Source organism: Mus caroli, chromosome 14 (assembly GCF_900094665.2).
Source record: "Mus caroli chromosome 14, CAROLI_EIJ_v1.1, whole genome shotgun sequence".
Taxonomy (NCBI): domain Eukaryota; kingdom Metazoa; phylum Chordata; class Mammalia; order Rodentia; family Muridae; genus Mus; species Mus caroli.
Window position 1 is genome coordinate 66,212,496 of NC_034583.1, and position 23,225 is coordinate 66,235,720.

The 23,225-nt window shown below is 41.7% G+C and overlaps 1 protein-coding gene and 1 pseudogene across 4 annotated transcripts in view; one reads left to right on the forward strand and one right to left on the reverse strand.

Moving 5' to 3' along the window:
- The window catches only part of Zc3h13 (zinc finger CCCH-type containing 13), a 60,663-nt gene that overhangs the window by 32,479 nt on the left and 4,959 nt on the right, over positions 1 to 23,225 (forward strand). For 2 of the 4 annotated variants that reach the window (XM_021181997.2, XM_021181998.2), the window contains exons 9-18: positions 5,246 to 5,553; positions 6,883 to 7,551; positions 8,075 to 8,266; positions 11,197 to 11,803; positions 13,352 to 13,455; positions 13,734 to 14,924; positions 15,371 to 15,883; positions 19,613 to 19,762; positions 20,766 to 20,966; positions 22,624 to 22,787. In XM_021181997.2, coding sequence (XP_021037656.1) covers positions 5,246 to 5,553; positions 6,883 to 7,551; positions 8,075 to 8,266; positions 11,197 to 11,803; positions 13,352 to 13,455; positions 13,734 to 14,924; positions 15,371 to 15,883; positions 19,613 to 19,762; positions 20,766 to 20,966; positions 22,624 to 22,787 — 4,099 coding nt within the window. Of the gene's footprint in view, positions 1 to 5,245; positions 5,554 to 6,882; positions 7,552 to 8,074; positions 8,267 to 11,196; positions 11,804 to 13,351; positions 13,456 to 13,733; positions 14,925 to 15,370; positions 15,884 to 19,609; positions 19,763 to 20,765; positions 20,967 to 22,623; positions 22,788 to 23,225 lie in introns of all 4 variants that reach the window. The other 2 variants (XM_021181995.2, XM_021181996.2) reach the window with 1 other exon arrangement.
- LOC110309377 lies at positions 4,010 to 4,275 on the reverse strand (annotated as a pseudogene).

Genomic DNA, 23,225 nt, shown 5'->3' on the forward strand with positions numbered 1-23,225 from the left:
GCATGGATGGAGAGCAGTGTGGGGCAGATCTCCAGAAAGGCATCCATCCATCACACTGGAGCCTCCCACACACCATTCTGATTATGTTTCTGTGAATTTAGTGACTTCTTGACTAGAATTTCATTTAGTATAATGTCCGGAGAGCTCATCCATATTGTGGCATGTGGCAGAATTTTCTTCTTCATAAGACTGAGTAATATTTCATGTGGCACAAATCATATGTTATTTATTCATCCCTCCATGAACAGTTTGGTTTGCTCTCATCTTTGGGTTGTTTTTAAATAGTACTATTATAACCATTGGCCTGTAAATAGCCAGGAAATCATTGCCAACTTCTGTACATAAAGTTTTCCATTGTTTTCTTTTGAGGGTTATACTGGTTTGGTGTGTGCATTTGAAAGGCCGTGTTGAGATTTAGTTTGCTGTCACACTAGCTGAAGTGACTGGGTTTTTTTCCGTTTGATTGATTCTGACATCTCTGTGGAAGGCCGTCTGAGCATGTGTTTGGGGATTACTTCTGAGCACTCAACCACTGGACTACCTGGCTTTGTATGTGCTCCCATGTGAAAGCATGCACATGAGATAATACTCAAATTCATTAGGAAGGTCACTATGAATATAACAATGTTTTGCTTTTTAAATATCTCTGTACTACATTTTAAATTCTGAAAGAGTTCAATCCTTTCAAAAGTTATTTTGGCTATTTGAGCTTTCCAAGGTTTTCATATAAATTTTAGGATAAAAATTTTTCCTTGTAAGAATAAAAAAGCTACTAGAATTTTGAATGGCATTAGTTGTAGATTGCTTTCATTAGTGTGGGCAGCTTAATAAATCTGTAATCCATAAACACAGATGTCTCCTACTTGTTTCTGGTTTTGTTTGTTTCTTTCAGTAGTTTTGCCATTTTGCTTAGATTTATTCCTAAGTATATTATTTTGGATGCACTATAATATGTTTTCCTAATTTCCTTTTAAGGTTAGTTCATTGTACTGTGCTGAGATAGAGCTGATGTTTCATAGCATTTCTTCTACAGCTTTACTGAACTCATTTATTGTAAGAGAATTTTATTATGTTTTTGTAGAATCAAGGTTTCCTACATACAAGATACAAGATACTATCATCTACAAATAGTTTTACTTTTTTCTTTTCCATTTGATGACATTTATTTTTTGGCTTAATTGCTGTGGCTACAATTTTACATACTACATTGAATAAGAAGGGCATCTTTGTCGGTGTCTTATAGGGAAATCTTCAGTTTCTCTTTATTCAGTGATGTATTAACTGTAAGCTTTTCATAAATGGCTTATTGATTATCATTATTTGAGACAGGGTAAAACTATGTAACTCTAGCTGGCTTGGAACTTGCTGTGTAGGCTAGGGTGGCCTTAAATTCTGTCTCCTGAGTGCTGGGATTAAAGGCATGTGCTACCATGTTCAGCTCTACTGAGGACTAGTAAATGGTTTTGAATTTTCTCGATGTTTTGTGTATTAGTATCCTTGTGTGATTGTTTCCTTATCTTAGTTCTTATAGTATATTGTATTAGTCATTTTTCAAGATGTCAACCACTCTTGCTTTCCAGGAATGTAGTCATGGTATGTGTACATTTAACATACTGTTCAAATTACTTTGCTAGCACTTTGTTGAAGATTTTTGTATCTGTATTCATTATCTTCTTACTTTATAAAATTTGTAAAATACAAATTTGATGAGAGCCAGATTTATTGTTGATCAGTTTTCAGATTCTTTAAATTTAATGACCCCTTGAAAGAGTATGCTTCTTTACAGAGCTCTGTCTCTCCCTCCCCCGCCCCGACACTTGGAATTGGTATGCTCTTCAAGCATGAGGTCAGTTTTCAAGTGCCAACAAAACGAGATATGGCTGCACATGTCTGTAGCCTCACCATTGTAGAGTGGAGACAGATAGGTCCTGAGAGCTCTCTAGCAGATGCAGTGACTCCTCATTCATTGAGAGCCTTCTGAAGGCAGTAAGGCAGGGATTGATAGAGGAAGTTACTCAACATCCTACTCTGGCCTCCTCGTGCATCCCCTTTCTAAAGAAGGATTTTATATAGGAACTAAAGGAAAGTCACAGGAAAGGCTACAACACTCACTTTCCATGACAGATGTGAGCTTCTTAAAGAGTCAGGGCTTTTCTTTTTGAGTTTTAGTGTAATCAAGATATTGAAGTTACAGGAACAGGACAGACATTTTACTTGGCTCTGCTTCTATATAAAGTACTAAGCTAGTTACTTGTTCTCTTAACATTTTTTTCAGCTGCAAAATATGTATAATATACTTAATTGGGTTCGAATCAGAATTAAATGAAGGAATAATTTTTAAAACTAAACTAAAAATGTTCAAAAAATACAAACATTCCATTTTCTACCAGAATGCCAGAAACTTGGGAATATGCTCTAGTATTGGGTGGATTCTTATCTCCTGTTCTCAGTGGAAATGCTTATGTCATTTACTGTTAGTGCACACCTTTTATATAAGCTTATGTCATTTACTGTATCCTGGAGTGATCCGCCTTCATTGTTCAGTGCACACCTTTTATAAAAGCAGTGCATATGAGGATTGGGGTTCAGTCAGGCTCTCAGCCATGCCTGCCACTTCCTGTCTTGTGGTCTTTTTGTTTTCAAAACAAAATGATTCTTGGTCATTGTTGCTGCTGGTGCCTCTTCCTTTGGGGGAGGGGGGGGCAAAGGAGGTTGGGGGAGGGGAGAGACTGGATCTCTGTTATGTAGCTCTGGCTGGCCTGGAACTCATTCTGTAGATTAGGCTGGCCTGGAACTCACAGAGATCTACCTGTCTCTGCCTCCCAAGTGCTGAGATTAAAGGCATGGACTACCATGCCTTTTAAAGTAGTAGCAGAGAGAAAAATGTAAGGATCTTTAAACCAGCATTTTTCTGAAGTTTAAAGGGGTATATGAGAAGAAAATATGGTTAAAATGATAAAGCTATTATTTGGCGAGAGAAAAACTGTAGTTTTTCTTCCATGATGTAGGCACCAAGATATGATAGATAGAAATGGACTATAATGCCTTTAAAGATAGTGTGAGCCGGGCATGGTGGCGCACGCCTTTAATCCCAGCACTTGGGAGGCAGAGGCAGGTGGATTTCTGAGTTCGAGGCCAGCCTGGTCTACAGAGTGAGTTCCAGGATGGCCAGGGCTACACAGAGAAACCCTGTCTTGAAAAAACAAAAACAAACAAACAAACAAAATAGTGTGGATTAATTAATACTATAGATATGTGTGTGTATGTGTGTGTGTGTGTTCTTTGAGCCAGTCATCAAAGAATTTTATAGGTAACCTTGAATCAGTCTTTTTCCTTATTTTTTTAAATTTTTCTCTCATACATTACATTCCAGCCTCAGTTTCCCCTCCCTCTACTTCTTCCACCTTCCCTCTCCCCTAGATTCATTCCTCTTCCATTTCTCTTAAAAAAAAAAAGCCTCTTAGAAGTGCCCACCAAAGATGGCATAACAAGTTACAATAAGACAAGGCACAAACTGTCATGTCTAGGGTGGATGAAGCAATGCAGCAGGAAAAAAAACTGTCCCAAGTTCAGCTAAAGTCAGAGATATCCCATCCCACTCCCGCTGATGGGAGTCCCACTAGAATACAGTGATATACAACCATAGGTATATACAGAGAACCTGGCTCAGACCCATTCAGGGTTGGTGTTTGTCACTTCAGTCTTTAGTTGGTTCTGTGGCTGTGTTCTCATGGTGTCCTTGACTCCTCTGGCTCCTACAGTCCTTCCTGTCCCTCTTTTTGCAAAGGTTCCCCTGGTTTGCCTAGTGTTTGGGCCTGGCGGGTCTCTGCATCTGCTCCCATTAGTTGCTGGATGACACTCTGATGACAATTGAGCTAAGCATCAGTCTATGAGTATAATAGAAAATAATTTAAAATATCTTGGAATAACTAACCAAGCAAGAAACTTCAAATCTTTAGTTTATGTTAAAAACTTGAATCAGTTTATTGCACGATACACACTGGCCTTTCTAATCCTTTAGTCTTTGGATGGAAGACTAGACTGTGACAGAAGTGAAACTGTAGGTCCAGGCCAAGCCAGTCATTGTTTCCATGGGTGAACCACAGGAACAGATGCCACGGCTTATCTTCTTCTCTTCATCTTGGTCTTACCACAGAAGGAGCAAGTGTACTTGGCGTGCTGGCTAATTTCAGTTTTCTTCACCATTTTCCAGAGGGAGACACCATAGCAGATCCTATATTTCCCAATGATTCCGGCCTCCTTTCATTTAGCCATGTCACTAGAACCTAAGCCCAATCCTGAAGAGGACCGTTTGAATCAATTTTAACCATAACTCAGAAAGAAACTCAGAACCCATAGTTTAGTGGCAATCATTTTTCAGTTTTTGATTTTTAAAATTTGTTTTTTATATAATTACATTATTTCCCCCTCCCCTTTTCTTTCTAGAAATCCTCTCGTGTGTGTGTGTGTGTGTGTGTGTGTGTGTGTGTGTGTGTGTGTGTGTTCCTAACTACATAGTACAACCTTTTTAGTCTGTATAATGATACTTGTATATATATTTTCAGGGCTGAACATTTGGTATTAGATGACCAGTTGGTGTCATTAAAGATGATTTCTCCTGCTTTGAGTATTTGTTCTTTCCTATAGTTGTTTGTCTAGGGTTCCGGCCTCATGAGCTCACCCTTGTCCATGTTAGTAGGTCTCTTGTTGTCATCCTTGTTCAGATCCTGTACAGGCAGTCATGTTGGTGAGAACTTAGAGAAGTAATTTCTGACGTTTCTAGGAGATACAAACTCACAGCAAAGTGCTTGATCCTCAGGTTCTTATAATCTTCCCACTCCTCCCTCTTCTGCAGTGATTGCTGAGCCATGGGGACAGGAGTTGTGTTCTGGGTGTGTCAGTTGGGCCTGAGCTCCACAATTCTGCATCTTGATTAGTTGTAGTCTTCTGTAATGGTCTCTTGCACTTTGGGTATAAGGACACATCTTTATAATGCAGTTACGGATTGTGTGTAAAGTTATAGGTTATAATTTCATCTCTAAGGTCTGTTCTAGAGCTTTTGTTTGCACTTGAAAATCAGGTAAAAGACAATGCCCTTGTAATTTTACAGCACTGTGAATTAAAGTCTATCCTGAGTTATTACCTATACTTTCAGTTTTAATCTTATATCCCATCTTATTTATGCATTTTTCTTCGGCTGAAAGTGAAAACTCTTGAACAAGCTTCTTGTTGTTTTTACTCATAGGTCTTCTTCCCCGGGACAGCACCATTCTCCTCTGTCTTCTAGACACCACTCATCATCCTCACAGTCAGGGTCATCTATTCAGAGACACTCTCCTTCTCCTCGCCGGAAGAGAACTCCTTCCCCATCCTACCAGAGGACTTTAACCCCATCTTTACGACGTTCTGCCTCTCCTTATCCAACCCATTGTCTGTCTTCTCCTCAGAGAAAGCAAAGTCCTCCAAGACATCGCTCTCCAATGCGAGAGAAAGGGAGGCATGATCATGAACGGACTTCACAGTCACATGATCGGCGTCACGAAAGGAGGGAAGGTAAACTCTGTATATGTGCTTTTTCTTTTTCAAAGAGTTCTTATACTTTATTGAAAAATTGCACATCCACATTTATCATTATGTAAGGAGTAGAAAAAGATTGTGTTGTGTTGAGTCTTGTGTAACACACAGGCTGCAGCAGTAGCAAGTGCTTAAATGTAGAGAAATGGAAAGTGTCAAGTATGCACTAGTGAGCACTTCAAGGTCTATAAGTTGGTGCCACCTTCTAGGATATTAATGAGTACTTTTGGCCATCTCAGTGTTAAAGTATCTCTCTCTCTCTCTCTCTCTCTCTCTCTTTGTTTGGTTTTTCCGAGACAGGGTTTCTCTGTGTAGCCCTGGCTGTCCTGGAACTCACTTTGTAGACCAGGCTGGCCTCGAATTCAGAAATCTGCCTGCCTCTGCCTCCCGAGTGCTGGGATTAAAGGCGTATGCCACCACGCCCGGCCACTTTCTATTTCTTGATGTGTTTTAAAAAAACAAGGAGATAAATGAGCTGGGGACTTGGCTCAGTGATAGATCATTTGTGAATCTATAATATTCAGTCCCCAGCACTACAGAACAGAAAGACAGACAACCCAAGAAAGGTAAAAGGAAGGAAAGCAGAAGATAAATGATCCAAGTTTAAAAGTATCAGAGATGTTTGATAAAGGAGGGGAGCCAGGAGAAACTCCCAGGTCAGCCAGGTCAGTGCAGTTAACCCATGGGATTTCCAGGAATAATGGCAGTAAGCAATGGTTGGGAGTGTAGCCCAGTGGTAGAGCTCTTCCATGTGTGAGTCCTAAGCTTGATACCCCAGCAGGCAATAGAACAGTTTTCCAGATCCCTGAAAACTAAGTTCAGGCTCGATCTGCTCTCCCAGTTCAGGCTGAGATGCTACGTGGAGTAATAGTTCTCATCTAGTTGTGTGCTTTGTGTTTGTGTTGTCCACATATATACATGTTCATGTGTGTGTGCACATACTTGTGAAGTTGGCTGTACATGTGTGCATGTGGAGGCCAGAGTGTGCATCCATCGTGTGTCTTCCTCCTATTACTCTCTACCTTATTTTGAGACCCTCTCTCACTGAACCTCAGCTCACTCACTGTGTAGGCTAGACAGCCCCGGGGATAGATTTGTCTTTACCTCCCAAAGAGTCAAGATTACAGGTGGGTGCCACCACACCTGGCTTAAACCTGGTTTAATTTTGTCATTTACCCTTATTCTCTCTTTTTCTGTTTAAAACATGAATATTTTATAATAAAATGTTAAGAACTCTGTGTGAAATATATCATCTAGTTCCCTGAAACTATAAACAGAATTAGAGTTGTTTCCAAAACTGTGTTACAGAAACTCGAGGCAAAAGGGATAGAGAAAAGGACACCAGAGAAGAGCGAGAGTCTGAACATGACCACAGGGATGACAGAGAACCACGAGACAGCCGGGACCGGAGAGACACTAGAGACCGCAGGGAACTTAGAGACTCCAGAGACATGCGGGACTCCAGAGAGATGAGGGATTATAGCAGAGATGCCAAGGAGAGCCGTGATCCCAGAGATTCCCGGTCAGCTCGGGATGTCCATGACTACAGGGACCGTGAGGCTCGGGATGCTCATGCTCGAGATGTTCGGGATGCTCGGGATGCTAGGGACGCTCGGGATATTCGGGATGTCCGTGATGTGCGGGATGTCCGTGATGTCCGAGATGTCCGAGATGCTCGAGATGCTCGCGATGTCCGGGATGTCCGAGATGCTCGAGATGTCCGGGATGTCCGGGATGTCCGGGATGTTCGGGATGTCCGGGATGTCCGAGATGCTCGCGATGTCCGGGATGTTCGGGATGGTCATCGAAAGGAGGATGTATACCAGGAAGAAGCCCGCAGTTATGGCAGAAACCACCTGAGAGAAGAGAGTTCTAGAGTTGAACTAAGGAATGACTCTAGAAATGAGTCTCGAAGTGAAATTAGAAACGATCGGATGGGCAGAAGTAGGGGGAGAGGTCCAGAACTGCCTGAAAAAGGTAAGGTTTTTGTCATGTTAGCGAACCATATCTCGAATAGACTTGAATTGGAAGTGTTGAATAGCTAAGGTTTTTTTCTTTATATATGTTTCAAATGCTATCCCGAAAGTTCCCTATATTTTCCCTCCGCCCTGCTCCCCTACCCACCCACTCCCGCTTCTTTTCTAAATACATTACTACTTATATTTATTGTTAGCATTTAGGAGAATAATGTGATTTCAGTTGAATTCCATATTGGAATTACTAACTTAAGCAGAAGAACCTAAGGGGAGTTGGGTAAGTCCTGCCCACTGTACTTAGTGATGCAGAGTGCTATGAAAATTGTCTTCAGATAGTTTGGGTTCTCTGACCAATGTAGTTTTTGCTTGCTTGTTTTTATGTTTTTCTAACAGTGTTCATAACATTTTAGAGTATAAATAAATAAATAAATAAAACTTTATACTGTCTTGAGGAAAGATTATGACTGACAAGCTTGTTACATAAAGTTTATCTGTTAACTATTTTTTGAACTTCCTTTGTATAGGAAGTCGAGGAACAAGAGGTTCCCAAATGGATAGCCACAGTAGTGGCAGCAACTACCATGACAGCTGGGAAACTCGCAGTAGCTATCCTGAAAGAGACAGATACCCTGAGAGAGACACTCGGGATCAAGCCAGGGATTCTTCCTTTGAGAGAAGGCATGGAGAAAGAGACCGTCGAGATAACAGAGAACGAGGTTTGTCAAATAGAGATATATCCTTTAGTGCTTAACAGCTAGGGAATTGTTCTTTAAATTGATACCAAGTCATATTTAACATGAAATACAGTTTAGGATCCATACTTGGTAACATATTTGAAGCTATTCATTTAATCTTTGTGTGGTGTAGGATTGTGTCATTAGCTACCAGCACCTAATAAAAACATCTGAAGTGGGGTTGTCCTATTGCATGTGGTAGGTAGCTCCTTAAAGAATGTGGGCTATTGTGTACCTTTACCTGGCAAACCCCTGCAGTTGAAGGACCTGGCTACTCGATGAATAGCTCTTACAGTCATTTTACAGCGTGTCAGAGATCAGCTCAAGAAGTGGAAAAAAAAGAAGTCAGGAAAAGAGAGGGAAATTGAGAAAGCAGGGCAAGTGTGTTGATAGGTCTGCAGTGTGTCCAGAAAATCAAGATGTTCATATTCTATCCTGAGAGTCTGTACTTGCTATAGCTAATTTATTTTGTATATCTCAAGTAGAAATTTCCTGATAATCTATTAAATGATCTTATAAATTGGTATTGAAGCTGGATTACTAGAAAGTACATAAGGATTAGATGCAGAATAGAGTCTCTTTGATACTATCTACTGACTTTAGAGTTTTTATTAAACATCATGAAAAGGTATTTATACAAAGGTGTAAAGGTAAGAGAAGCAGCTAGCTTTGCAAGATGATAAGTTCTATTGAGAACAAAGAATAGGTACAAATTCCCAAAGATGGGTAGTACTTTACCATGTCCTAGGGTATGAAAGAAACTGGTGTGGCTATAGTTTGATGAGCAAGGAAGACGGAGAGAGGTTAAGAGTGGATATAGGCTCTGGTGTACCTTGTCTCACTTTAATACAGGCAGACAGCTGAGATGGGATGATTGCCAGGACTGTGTAAAATTCTGTTAACCAAAGTAACAGTTCTGTGGAATATCATGAAGACTCCCTTAAGTAGAGAGGTCAGCTTGCCGGAAGGAACACTGAGAAAGAGTATAGAATGGTCTGGTGGCATAGGCAGCCATGTAGGCCTGAGAGACTCATCTGCTCCCAGGTAGCAGACAGGGCAGTTACGAGGCTGGAGTGTGGCCTCCTGTAAAGGCAGCCGGAGCAGAGACTAAAGAGGGCCTGTAGCACAGACTGTGAACAACCTAGGTCAGACTTCATTGCTTCCCACTGCCTACAAGTAGCTGCTTCTAAGCATGCCGATCTGAGCTTCTATGAGAAACATACTATGCATCTGGCTGGGAAACTGAAGGCAAAGCTACCGACCCTTAGACTGTTGATGACGTCATCCTCTGACAGACTGAGGAAGTTCTGGCAACTATAGAGACGGGGGCTGGAAAGCAAAGAAGTGTTAGAGTGAAATCACTGTGCCTATGTACAACGGGATTGGGAAGAACATGAAAGCACACCTCTGAAGAATACAATTTTGGGGAGAGATCAGAAGGAAGACAGTTTGGCATGTTACTGTAGCATTTATAGATCCTTTATATTTTCCTTTAAGATGGAAAGTTTTGGGATTATAAAGGTTTCATTTGCCCGTAAAATGACTGGAGTCCAGCTCCTGGTACTACTGCACCAGAGATTACTGATAAATTACCAAATTGGTTTTTTGTTTTGTTTTTTCAGCTTATTTCATAATGGTGATTTTGGTTATAACTACTAAACCAGAAATTCCCCCAACATAGATCTGCTGCAAAAAAGTTATGATACAATACATGCATAAAAAGTTGTAATGGGTTTCAGCAAGAGTAACAAAGACTGAGAAGGACAGACGTTTGGTTCCAATAGGTTTGGTTAACTGGCAGAGTTACCAGAATCACTTTCACACCACTGGGACTGCTAAGTTTTTGCAGAAGGAGCAGTAAAGACTCAGTAGGATTTCACTGTGTTTGAGCTTTAAACTTGTATGAACTTTTGAAAGGGGCTGTAAACGCTGAAGGAATTTAAGAGAGTCTTGTCTTTTTTTTTTTTTTCCAATCAGGGATAAGGCAAATTCAAGTTACTGTGTTGAACCTAGAAATATTCTAATACTATCTGCTTGACAGACATTGTTGTCGCCAGCCTGTTGAGCATACTGTCCCATGGTTTATTGAGCACCAACAGTAACCATGGTTATGTAGCTTGAGAGTGGGCTGCAGAGTACTGTGTCCTTGGTCCCATGGCTATGTGGTGAGAAGAGCCTGTGCCATTCACTCCCCAGGGCCCAGGTTGGATCCAGACTAGTTTCCTGTTGAGCAGATGTATCCAGTTTCTCTAAGAGACTTGTATGAGGATTGGAGGAGGGAAGTACTTAAGAGGCAATACATCAGTTATTTTAAATCATATGTCATTTTGTAGATTTAATAATTTTAATGTTTTTGTTCATCAGTGCCCCAAATTCTAGCTTATTAAGAATTACTATTGCAGCTGTAAGTTTTAAAGATTAGTTTGTTCTTTATTTTCTCACATTATAGCTGTGTTTTGGTGTGTGTATATTTGGGGCTGAAATTAGAGCTGTGACTATAAGGGAAATGTTTTCCTCCAGCTCCTATGTTCTACACCTCCTGCTGCCCCTATCCTTTGCCACCAGTGTTCTCAGGTCCTGCTGGGGGGACAGAGAAGATAAGAGGTGAAGGGTAGAGTTGGCAGGATTGAAGCAGAATTGAGGTAGTGGGCTGCAGGCAGAGTAGCAAGAATGTAGGATAAAATCAAGGATAGATTGGTACAGGATGGATGTTTATGGGAAGCAGAAAGCAAGATAGCTAGAGGGCAAATGAGCATCACCTTTAAGAAAGTAGTTTTTAAAGGTTCAGACTGTACATGCAGTACTTGATCTATACTTTGTTGCTACTGATACTCTATACTCAGATAAAATTTAAGACTTACGTATAGGATATCTGACAAATCAATCACTGACAAACTTGATTTTTATTGTAGATCAAAGACCAAGCTCACCTATTCGCCATCAGGGAAGGAGTGAGGAGCTTGAGCGAGATGAAAGAAGAGAGGAACGAAGAATAGACAGAGTGGATGAGAGACGAGATGATAGGGTCAGGGACAGAGATAGGGATCGAGAGCGAGAAAGGGAGAGGGAGCGGGAGCGGGAACGAGAGCGGGAGCGAGAAAAGGAAAGAGAAAGAGAACTAGAAAGAGAGAGAGCTAGAGAGCGGGAGAGAGAGAGAGAGAAAGAGAGGGAGAGGGAGCGAGAACGAGAGAGAGATCAGAGAGATCGTGACCATGATCGAGAGCGAGAAAGAGAGAGGGAGCGAGAGAGGGAAAAAGAACGGGAGCGAGAGCGAGAAGAGAGAGAGAGGGAGAGAGAGAGGGAACGGGAACGGGAGAGAGAGAGGGAACGGGAGCGGGAGAGAGAGAGGGAACGGGAGCGGGAGAGAGAGAGGGCCAGAGAAAGAGAAAAAGAACGAGAACGGCAAAGAGAGTGGGAAGATAAAGACAAGGGACGCGATGACCGGAGGGAGAAGCGCGAGGATATTCACGTTCGAGAGGACAGGATCCCCAGAGACAGCCACGAGGAGAGGAAGTCCAAGTAAGGAGGGTGGGGCCTCAGTTCTGAAGAGTGTGCCCGCTGTGTGAGTTTGGTGCTTGCCTGTACTGCCGAGTCACTTCATGGGTGTGCATAGATACACCGTACATACATTTATTTGATGAGTGTGCCAGGCTGTGGTGACACATGGTTTTAATCCTAGCACTCATGGGCAGAGGCAGGTGGATCTCTGTGAGTTCAGGGCAGCCTGAGCTGCATAGAGAAACCCTGTCTCAAACAAACAAACAAAAAAGAATAATGAATGCAAACCTCAGATATTGTAGGCAAATGGACATTTCTCTTGAATTTTGTCTCCTAAGACTAAGATTTTTAAGTCTTTATCTGTTATATGGTTCCATGATTTGATTAATATTTTTCATGTATCTATTGTCTAACAGTAGCAAGTTTTTCTGATTTTTTTTTTTTGTATCTAACCCACCTAAAAATTGAACCTAGAAATTTAAAAATGATGCTAACCAAACAAGTTACATGGGACTAATAAATACCTTCATATTTTCATTGCTTGTTCTTCTCAGTGCCCTGAACTTACCTACAACTTTTTAGGAAAACATTGTTTTATGTAGTTTTACTGAGTTACCATAGTGTTTGTTTTATCATTCTAATTTCAGGTTTTCTTAAAAGAAATTAAAATGGTTCATATGGTCATATGAGTGACCCTGTTCCTATGGTCACTCGTCTCTGTAAGGAACTGTTACTCTTTCTCACCTTTTTATCTTGGTATCTAGAAACAGTGTTAACTCTTAAAACTTTAGAATTTAATGGGGAAAAAAAGGTCAGAATTTAATGAGCATATAAGAGCACACTAGAATAATTTACACGGGGTGTTTAAGCCACTAAGTTGAAGTTTAGTTATAAAAACAAATATGTAAGCACATGAATTATCTTTTGTTGTTGTTGTTTGCCATTAAGCAAGTGACTTAGTTCTTAGTTCTTTGACAATGAAAGGGATTTTTATAATGTACCCAGTGTGCCCACATGCTGCTAGATTGATCACATAACTAGTTTAGCTCGCTTTAGTTATATAAGAAGGGCTTTTACTTTTCTCTCAATTTCAGACAGGAGAACTTTGGTTTGGGGGCTGTAAAGAACTTAATCAGGTTGCATGGAGTTAATGTGGCTGTAGGCCACCTTTGAACTCCTTATGTAACTCTAGAGGCTTTGATCCCTCTTCTCAGCATGAGGCATATAAAATTGGCCAGGTGTATTACAGAAGACATTATTGTATTGATTTCTCTGCTGTATGTTCCCAGCTTGGAGCATTTAGATCTGGCAAGTTTCCCATGAGTGTTTCATGTGTGTAAAGAGGAATGTCCCTGTGGAGTTTTAACTCACAGATGTATGTTTTAGCAAATAAAGTAAAGAAACTTTATTAAAAGCCCAGATGTCCTTTCTGAGTATCGCTCTGACAGCGTTACTTTCTGTAATTGTATGTTCTACTTATGTGAAGTAGCACTGGTCAAAAGCAGAGTACAGAAGTCTTTTTTTTTTTCCCCATGTGGAACATTATAACTTCTGTTTGTCCGAATTTAGGAAACGCTATAGAAACGAAGGGAGTCCCAGCCCCCGGCAGTCCCCCAAGCGCCGGCGGGAGCATTCTCCTGACAGTGACACCTACCACAGTGGGGATGACAAAAGTGAGTAGTCATATTCTGTCTGTGCATGCTCGTTGTGGCCACGAGCCAGGCTTCGTAGATTGCTCTTGTTCTGTGCTGCTAAGAGTTTCCTTATGTGATGCAGTGCGTTAGGAATACTGTTTTTACACCAGGCCACTATCTTTCCTAATATTGGTGGTTAGAGATGTGTTTTTATTTTTACTGCCATTTTGAAATGAAAACTGAGTTTGAAGTTTGAATGTGATGTGTTCTATTTACTGACCTAATGAAGCTGTGACTACTTTTATGTTTCTGTATAGATGAAAAACATAGACTCTTGAGCCAGGTTGTACGGCCACAGGAATCTCGTTCTCTCAGCCCATCCCACCTCACAGAAGATAGGCAAGGTAGATGGAAAGAAGAGGATCGTAAATCAGAAAGAAAGGAGAGTTCCAGGCGATACGAAGAGCAAGAACTCAAAGAGAAGCTTTCTTGTGGCGACAGGCAAAGGGAGCAGGCCGAAAGCGTGGACAGCTCGAGAGTGCGTGCCCAAGACCTCCTCAGCCATCGCCAGGCTGAAGACCGCGACCGTGATGGGTCCGATCGAGCCCACGATGAAAAGAAAAAAGCAAAGGCTCCGAAGAAACCTGTAAAGAAAAAGAAGGAGGAGGATGTTGGAATAGAGAGGGGCAGCCTTGAGACACATGAGGAGAGTCAGGTATTTTCACCAAAAAAAGGACAGAAGAAGAAAAACATTGAAAAAAAGCGTAAAAGATCCAAGGGTGATTCTGATGTTTCTGACGAAGAGGCAGCCCCGCAGAATAAGAAGAAGAGAGGGCCTCGCACACCCCCTTTGGCCATCAAGGAGGAGCTGGTTGACATTTCCACTGACAAGGATGGTATCCTCGAGGATCCACTGAAGAAAGAAGACACAGCCTTTAGTGACTGGTCTGATGAGGATGTGCCTGACCGCACAGAGGGTATGGAAGCCGAGCACACTGCAGCCACTGCCACTCCTGGGAGCACCCCTTCCCCTCTGTCTTCTCTTCTCCCTCCTCCACCCCCTGTGGCTGCTGCCAGTACTGCTGCCACTGCTCTTGCCTCCTCAGCTGTTTCTGCTACCACCTCTGCCACCTCTTCAAGCTCTGCTGCCACCTCCAATACCAATGGCAGTGAAGACTCACATAGAAAGTGCCACAGGGCACGAGGGGAGAAGGTAGAGGTGTCCCATGTGACCCTAGAAGACACACCACATCGCAAGCTGGTGGATCAAAAAAGAAGCAGCAGCCTCGGAAGCAATCGAAGTCACCGCAGCCACACCTCTGGTCGCCTACGCTCCCCATCTAATGATTCTGCTCATCGAAGTGGGGATGACCAGAGTAGTCGGAAGAGAGTGCTCCATAGTGGCTCCAGGGATAGAGAAAAAACAAAAAGCCTAGAAATCACAGGAGAAAGAAAATCTAGGATTGATCAGTTAAAGCGTGGAGAACCCAGTCGAAGTACTTCTTCAGGTAATGAATTGAGTTGATCCTGTTTTTCTCTTAGGAAGAAACGAGTGCAGTGGGTCTTCATGGTGTGTTGCTGATCAGGCTTGTGTGTTTTAACTATCTTTCTCTCCGCCGCCTGCATTTTTAACTATAGAAATTATGATAGGGAAGGAGTTAAAGACTAGAAAAATCAGCTGTATTAGTGCCTAGGCTTGTGTGTGTGTTACAGATGCTTTGGTCAGTAGTGAAAATAGTTAAGGACAGTTGAGAAAACATTTTAATTAGCTCTGTAATTGAGAAGTAAATTTTTCCTTAAAGTGAGTTTGGATGTGTGAGATTACAGATGTAGAAATATAAAGTATATAAACAGAACATGTAGAAACTAGAAAAGTTATAAATTGTGAGGGACTATAAGATAAACATTCTGCTCCTGTTTCTGTGTTAACTTGACACATGTGCACTCGCTGCAGATCGCCAGGATTCCAGAAGCCATAGCTCAAGAAGAAGCTCTCCTGAGTCGGATCGGCAAGTTCACTCAAGGTCTGGGTCGTTTGACAGTAGAGACCGACTTCAAGAGCGAGACAGGTATGAGCATGACAGAGAGCGGGAGAGGGACCGGAGAGATCCCAGACAGCGGGAATGGGATCGAGAAGCGGACAAAGAATGGCCTCGGACCAGAGACCGAGACAGGCTTCGGGAACGAGACAGAGACCGGGACAGAAGGAGAGACTTGGACAGAGAAAGAGAGAGACTGATCGCTGACCCCATGGAAAGGGACAGAGAACGAGAGAGAACTTTTGAGACATCTCAGCTGGAATCTGGGAAACGAAGCGAAGTCAAATTAGAGAGTGAACATGAGAGAGATCTGGAAGGCAGCTCCCGGGACACCGTGGCCTTGGACAAAGAAAGGATGGACAGAGACCTGGGCTCTGTGCAGGGATTTGAAGATGTGAGTAAAGCTGAGAGAACAGAGAGTCTGGAAGGTGAGGGCGCCGCTCTTCTGTTGTCTTTCCCCGTTCCTTCTCCAGTTTTCTGTTAAAGTCATCCATGAATGAATAGGTGAATTGACTGTGCTCTGTGACAGTGCAAGGAGATGAGGTGGGGGAGCCTGTGAGAGTAAAGGTGTGTTCATCTCAGTGGTCTTGTCCAGGCAGCTTTCTCAGAGAGCTTAATGAGGTAGGGAAGTAATGATTAAGGCAGGAGGTAGGGAGCAGAGCTCCACAACATTCACTTCCATCGCTGCCTTTGAAAAGTTGACATAAAGGTCACTTAGTTGCATTACTTATGCCCTGTAATAACATCACATCTTATTCTTCCATGTTGAAAATGATCAGCTTAGCATGATGGCTCCCACCTGCAGAGCTGTCTCCAGGAAGGAAGGCTGAGGCCCGAGTGTCAGGTTCCCGTCAGCAGTCAGTCTGGTCTATAAAGCAAGAAGACCTTGTCTCAACATGTGACAATCGAAGTGAAGCATTAAATAGCCATTAGTGATCCCTGCTTGCTAGGGCAGTAGAATAAGAACCTCACTCCCAAACCTCTTGAATGGCAGATAGACTGAAGAAGCCTGCTCTTCAGTTAGAGTACTGAGCCACATCAGGCACGTGACCCAGGCAGAGGCAGCCTTCCGACCATGGAACGTAGTCCCCACAGGGTCTCTCACTACCTTTCACTCCTACTGCGTCAGACAAACTGACTCACTGTAGGGGTGAGGGATAGTGACTTTAGTCAAAAAAAAGTTATTACAACCAGTTCAGTTTGTTAGAGTTAATTCAATTCAGTTATGTAGGAAATCTAAACTTCCTTTAAAACCATGACTCAATATCTGATGTTATTTATGCTCAAAACTGAGGTGAAATGTAATAAGAAAGCTAAGGTAGAAATGTCCTTAAGTCGTCTGTGTGTGTGTGTGTGTGTGTGTGTGTGTGTGTGTGTGTTTAAAACAGGTGTTACTGAGCTAACTAATCAGAATACCAAGAGATGTAAACAGTCAACTTTTTAAATTAGTATATTTTACTGTAAGTCATATAAGTCAAATGCTGTCATATAGCTGTTTAAAAATAAAACATCATTGTTTATGAATTCATGCCCAGGCCACAGACAGACAAACTGACTCTGGCATGTCTGCTCTCTCATCCTTCTTCAGCCTCCTTTTCCCTTTGTCATCTCTTTCTCACTCTAACAAACAAACATAATGTTTTACTTGCCTTCTGGAGCTTTCTCTGCTAAATGCAGCTGCTCTTTGAGCTCCACTGTGCTGTATCTGTGAGCAACCCTGCACTGTATCAGAATGGCTTTCCCATGGTTTTCTCCTGTTGATGAATTCCATCCTTTGTCATCAGGACTCTGTCATGACACACCATGCTGTTCATGCTTAGCCTGTGTATGCACTCTCCACCTAATATTTCTTGGTGAACTATATGTACCTCAGGTTAACAGGAGATGGCTTCTGAGAATTCTTTGGAAATTCTGCCTCTGGACTCTCCAATTTTACTGTCCGGATTTACGTCATTGTTCTGACATAGCCTTTCATTTCAGCTTAGCAGATTATAAGGTTTTGTTTTGTTTGGGGTTCTTTATTTGATTGTTTTGTTTTGCTGTATAATAGCATTGGCCTGTATAGTAAAATTTAGAACAGTGGATTGTTACATTTGTTGGTTGTATAACTGTTTTTCCATTTAAGAAACATCTAAGTTCCCATCACATTACATTCTCATCTCAATTTGGAGTATAAGTAGCATCGGGTCGCAAGTTATGGTTCTAATGAAAGTGCAGCCTTGGGATGTAATTGAATATAATTGAACTAGTCATTATAATAGGTCTTTTAGGACTGGAGTCACTGTCTTCATCCTGAATATATCATTTGTTTACTGTGACCACAGATAAAATGCATAAATATTTAGAAATGAATCGTTTGCTGTATCACGTAAATATTTTACTCAGCTGTGGTAGGAAAAAGTGAGGGAGATAAACTTGTGTGTACATTTATTTTTAGAAATTTATTAGTATAATAATATTAGAATTGTTAGCTTTGGAAATGAATTGATGGAGAATAATCAGTAAACCATTGTTGGGGGAGGAGGCTCTGCTGTGGAAGAGGTTCAGGGGGCCACCCACGGTGGTGCAGCTCTCTTGAGGTATTACACATGGTGGCATGAGCTTTTCAGTGATGCACATGCCTGAGACTCCTCAGTGCTTCCATGGGCCACTCAGCTGAGAACAGCACCAGGGCCAGCATCTGCTGCTGCACCCAGCAACCAGGTCTGATGATCTAGTTACCAGCACTGCAGCCGCTGTACCTGTGACCTGTGCTTCAGGGCACACGCTGTGGCTCTCCACGATGGAGGTGTTGGGAGTGGTCAGAATGCCTTTTACCATATGCCAGAGGCTCAGAGCCAAGCTGGTGCAGGAGCACTCTGGGAGTCATTGATTTTAGAGCTAGGGTATGCCCGGAACTAGGGTAACAAAGTGGATTCATCTAATCAAGATTTTCAATCTGAAAAAATCAAAAGTCGGTTCTGAAGACCAACCTAGTTAAAACATAGCATAAAAATGTTGAGAAGGTATCAAATCCTAGGCTACACTTTTCTTGTTAGGAACAGCTTCATTACTCAGCATGGCCAAAGAAGGACTTTTATGCAAGTCCACTAAGGTGTCCTGCAGTGGCCTCACAAGCCAGCATATGTTGCTATTACTGAGAATAATAGAGTACATAAAGGAATTTTCTTTTGAAAAGTAGAAAAACTATTAGAATTATTAGAACTACTTTATAGCCTCAAACTTTTTATGCTGCAGATGAATACCCATGAGCCTGTTGTTACAGTTTGAAAACAAGGGTTATAGATCCATAAAATATGTAGCTTAGAAATAATTAAGCATATTTATAGTTTGGGGACTGGGTTTACAACTAACTCAGCAGGAAATAAAAGCTTAGCCAGGGAATAGCCGGGGAAAGTCGATAAAATAACAAAATAGATTTATACTACTGATGGCAACAAGACACTTTGGTAGTAGATTACAGCATTCTTCCAAAAATTTTATTCAGTAAGGAAAACATTGAGACAGAAGTGGAATGGAGAGGTAGTAGAAATTAAATGCATTTTCACATCTGTGCTCAAAGTTAAAAAGCTCATATAATGAGCTAATTATCATAGACTAAGATTTGAGCTTATACTGTAGTTTAAAATAGGTTTGCAAGTTTTTAAAATGAGTTTATTTGGGTAAAAAATTACTATAGCCTTTAGGAGTTAGATTTTCTTATGTTCAGGTGTTATTATTGAAAATAACAGACAAAAGGAAGACATGGAGTAGGAGGGAGCGTGTGGAGGAAGAGCTCCAGCAGAAGGAAGGGGAACAAGGGAGGCAGGGTGAAGTGGCACAATCGAGTGTGCACATATGGATGAGCTGTCAGTTTAGCGACCTACTCAACATTATTTCTAATACTTTTAATTGTGGCCTCATAGCACGTTTGTATATTGCTGCTATATTGTTAATATTAAGAATGTGACTAGTAAGAATTTTCAGGTTAATGTATCAAGTGTTTGACTAAGCAATGTAGGTTTCTGGTTAAATCAAACAAACAAAAAAAAAAAACAAACTTTTTTATGGCTTATCATTATGCCCAGTGCCTTTTAATTCCACTTTTAGTTTTTATAACTCCCTTTTGGTTTTTATTTATTTATTTTTGACATGAACTTCCTTTGTCTGTTTAGCAGGAGATGACGACTCCAAGTTAGATGATGCACATTCGTTAGGATCTGGTGCTGGGGAAGGATATGAGCCCATCAGTGATGACGAGCTGGATGAAATTCTGGCAGGGGATGCAGAAAAGAGAGAGGACCAGCAGGAAGAAGAGAAGATGCCAGGTAACGCACTGCAGAGCTCAGAAGTGCAGTGTGGGGGGAATGCGTGCTTGGTTCTGTTCTGCCGTAAGAGGTGGTAAGGGGCACTTAGCTCTTCCCATTAAAAGAATGGTACAGTGTGTGCGTCTGTATTCTTAATTGGCACTCCCTGTGGAAGCGTGTCCTAGGGAAGAGCAGAATTGTAAGAGTTCTTTTCCAGAGTTTCAGATTCACATTATCTCACCCAGAACCTCAGCACATCCCAGCTGCTTGCCAGTGTCCACCATGGCAGGTATGCGATGCAAGACTTCACAACTGTGGTGGGCTCAGTCAACTTTTTAAACAACTTTCAAAAATAGACGTAGCTGAAGTTTGTTTGAACACAGCTGATATAGTTCCTTTTCTGAAATGTGTCCATTCCATGACTGTTGTCCTTACCTTGCTGCCTGTGTACATTGCCTGGCTCACTGGAGTGAGTGCTGGGACGCAACACTCCTGACTGTTTATTTTAGTGTTTGAGACAGGATCTCATGTAGTCACTCCAAGCTGACTTCAAACCCCCTGTATAATTGACAGTGACTGCTCACTCTCCTGCCTGCACCTTCCCAAGCCCCAGGTTATAGGCATTGCCTGTTGTTTTGTTTTCTTGTTGTTCTTACAATAAGGAGTTACTTGACTTGGTCTGGATCTGTATAATATTCTTATTTCATTTGACCTTTTATTTCCTAACTTATAGATGTAATTTGTCACACCTCTTCAGTAGCTTGTCTGCTATGTGTGACTAGTCACTGTGTTACCCTTTTACATTCAATCACTTACCTTTTTGTTGGCTGAGCATGTGTGGCACTCAGAGAGACAGCTTTTCCTAGGCAGTTCTCTGTCTTCCATGTGGGTTCCAAGAATCAGGCTGAAGCTGGCAGCTCTGACTGCAGGCACCTTTACCTGATGAGCCATCTCGGCAGCCTCAGACAGCCATTTCTTAGTATAAAATAAAGTCCTGTTCTTCCATTCTTTAACTGTTTTACAGATCCATTAGATGTAATAGATGTGGACTGGTCTGGACTAATGCCAAAGCACCCGAAAGAACCGAGAGAGCCTGGGGCTGCACTCTTAAAGTTCACGCCTGGAGCTGTTCTGCTACGCGTTGGGATTTCTAAAAAGTTGGCTGGTTCTGAGCTCTTTACCAAAGTTAAAGAAACATGTCAACAACTTGTAGAAAAACCCAAAGGTAACTTTCCTTTGCCTTCACTGTGTAACATGCTGTAATTGTTAGTGTGGTCTTGGGAAGGGTTCCGTTTGGTTGTCTTGCAGAACTTGTGCTCCAGGAACAGTTTTAAGGAGTTATTGATATTATTTCTTAAGTTCAAGGAAAGCTTAATTCTGACAAAAATGTTCTTGAAGGATGGAGGTTTGTCTCAGTGACTGAGTGTAAGCAGGAGGCATTAGCCTCAATTGCAGCACCACAGAAAAGAGAAAATTGCTTTTTAACACAGAAGTTCAGGTGTCAGAATACACAGCTTTGCCCAGGGCTAAACAAAGCAGTTCATGATGTTGGTAGTTTTTTTTTTTTTTTTTTCTAAGCAAATAATGGATGACTTCACAACCTTTTCACCTGGTAACAAGCAGAGGAATGTGCCCAAGTGCAAAGTCTAAGTTAAGCCTTTAATAGAATGGTTTAGCTTGGTGGGTAGGGTCGCTGATCCAGAGAACACCCTGCTTGTCACCTAGTCTCCATCTGTTCCTGTGAGTTGTAGTTGGAGTGCTTACACCACCAAGGTCTTTGGACTGCAGTGAAGAGCAGCGTAGTTACTACAGGTAGGACACTGTGAACAGTGCCTGGAACAGAGGAGTGTTATGCTTTGACTGTCAGTCAGAAAGGATTTCACCTTATTGCAACAACTTTTAGCAAAACTGAATCTTTTAAAGTATGGATATATGGGTGGTTTTGTTCTGATGGTTTTCTGTAGCTTACTAAAACTTTTATCAACAAGAGGCTGGGCAGATGCTTAAATCAGGGGAGGGAGAAAAGTGAAGGCACCATTACTTACTACGTTTGTTTTGGTTTTGTTTTGGGCGGGGGTTGTTTTAAAAGTGTCACGAGCCTATGTCCTTTCTCCTAGTCCCATAATCAGTTACATTTCTTATTAAGACTACTAATATTATAATTGTGAACACTTTGTAACCTGAAAAATGATCTGAAGGTTCTTACCACATTCTTTTCACTTTGGTTAGATCTATGGCCTTGGGAAAAACCTCCTCTAACCCCTGTTTTTCTGTCTACTTTATCCCATCCTAATTTTTTAATAAAAATTTCTGTGTGTGTACATGCACACATGCATCTATCTGTCTGTCTATGTGTCAGTGTGTGTGTCAAGCTAAGTGTTTTCTCTTTCCCTTACATAGTTTGATCGAAAACCATGTTATTGTGTCTTAACACATTGTCCCATGTGTCTGAGGCGTCTGGCTAACACCTAGCTGTGCTCACAGCAGAGGTTCCAGAGGCCACTGTCTCTGCTGTGACTGTGTTTGAATCTTGCTGTAGAGCTGTCCTGAGATGTAGGACTGTAAGTGGGATGGATTTACTGCTAGGCCAGACCCTGAGCTTGACTTAAACGCTCTTGCTTGACCTTTCTCCCAAGTCAGTGGACTCGTTCTCCCTCTCAAGTCTGCTTTTGGCACATCTTAAATTTAAAATAACATCACACTATTGTTCTTATTAAGATGAACAAGGTACCTGTGTGTTGAAGGTCTGTTCATGGGGGACCATTGCTGCTTGCCTTGTCAACTCTGATTTAGTAAATGAGAGGTTCTTGGAGTATTCAGTTAAGTCAATGGTGACACTTGGCTATTAGGGAAACTTAACATATGCTTGTTTTGATTGAAAGATGCAGACAGCCTTTTCGAACATGAACTAGGGGCTCTCAACATGGCTGCTTTACTTCGAAAAGAAGAGCGAGCAAGTCTTCTTAGTGACCTGGGACCGTGTTGTAAAGCATTATGTTTCAGACGGGACTCTGCAATCCGGAAGCAGCTTGTGAAGAACGAAAAGGTACCGCGCAGTGGTTGGTAGGAATAGTATATTTTTCATCTTAACTGTTCTGTGAATTTGCTTTCCTCATCTCCCAGGCACGTACAGGAAGACCTCACATGAGTGGTTGTTGTGAATAATTGTCATTCCAAACTTCATGCACAAAAGTCGATTCATTCTGTGAGCTGTTTTGCCTGGGAGCAAGGCTTCTTAAAATAGGCAGACTGTATGTCAGCGTGTGTCAGTATTTACTATAGAGTAATAAAGCAGACTGTATGTCAGAGCGTGTGTCAGTATTTACTACAAAGTAATGGAGGTGATTAAACATCAGAAAAGGATCTCATAAGATGTTGGGAGAGGCTTGGGGTTTTTAAAGTTGGAAACTGGGTCTGTAGGTGAGTGTGGAGGACATGTGACAAAAGAAACTGGCCAGTAACGTTAGAAAGTGCTAAGATCCTA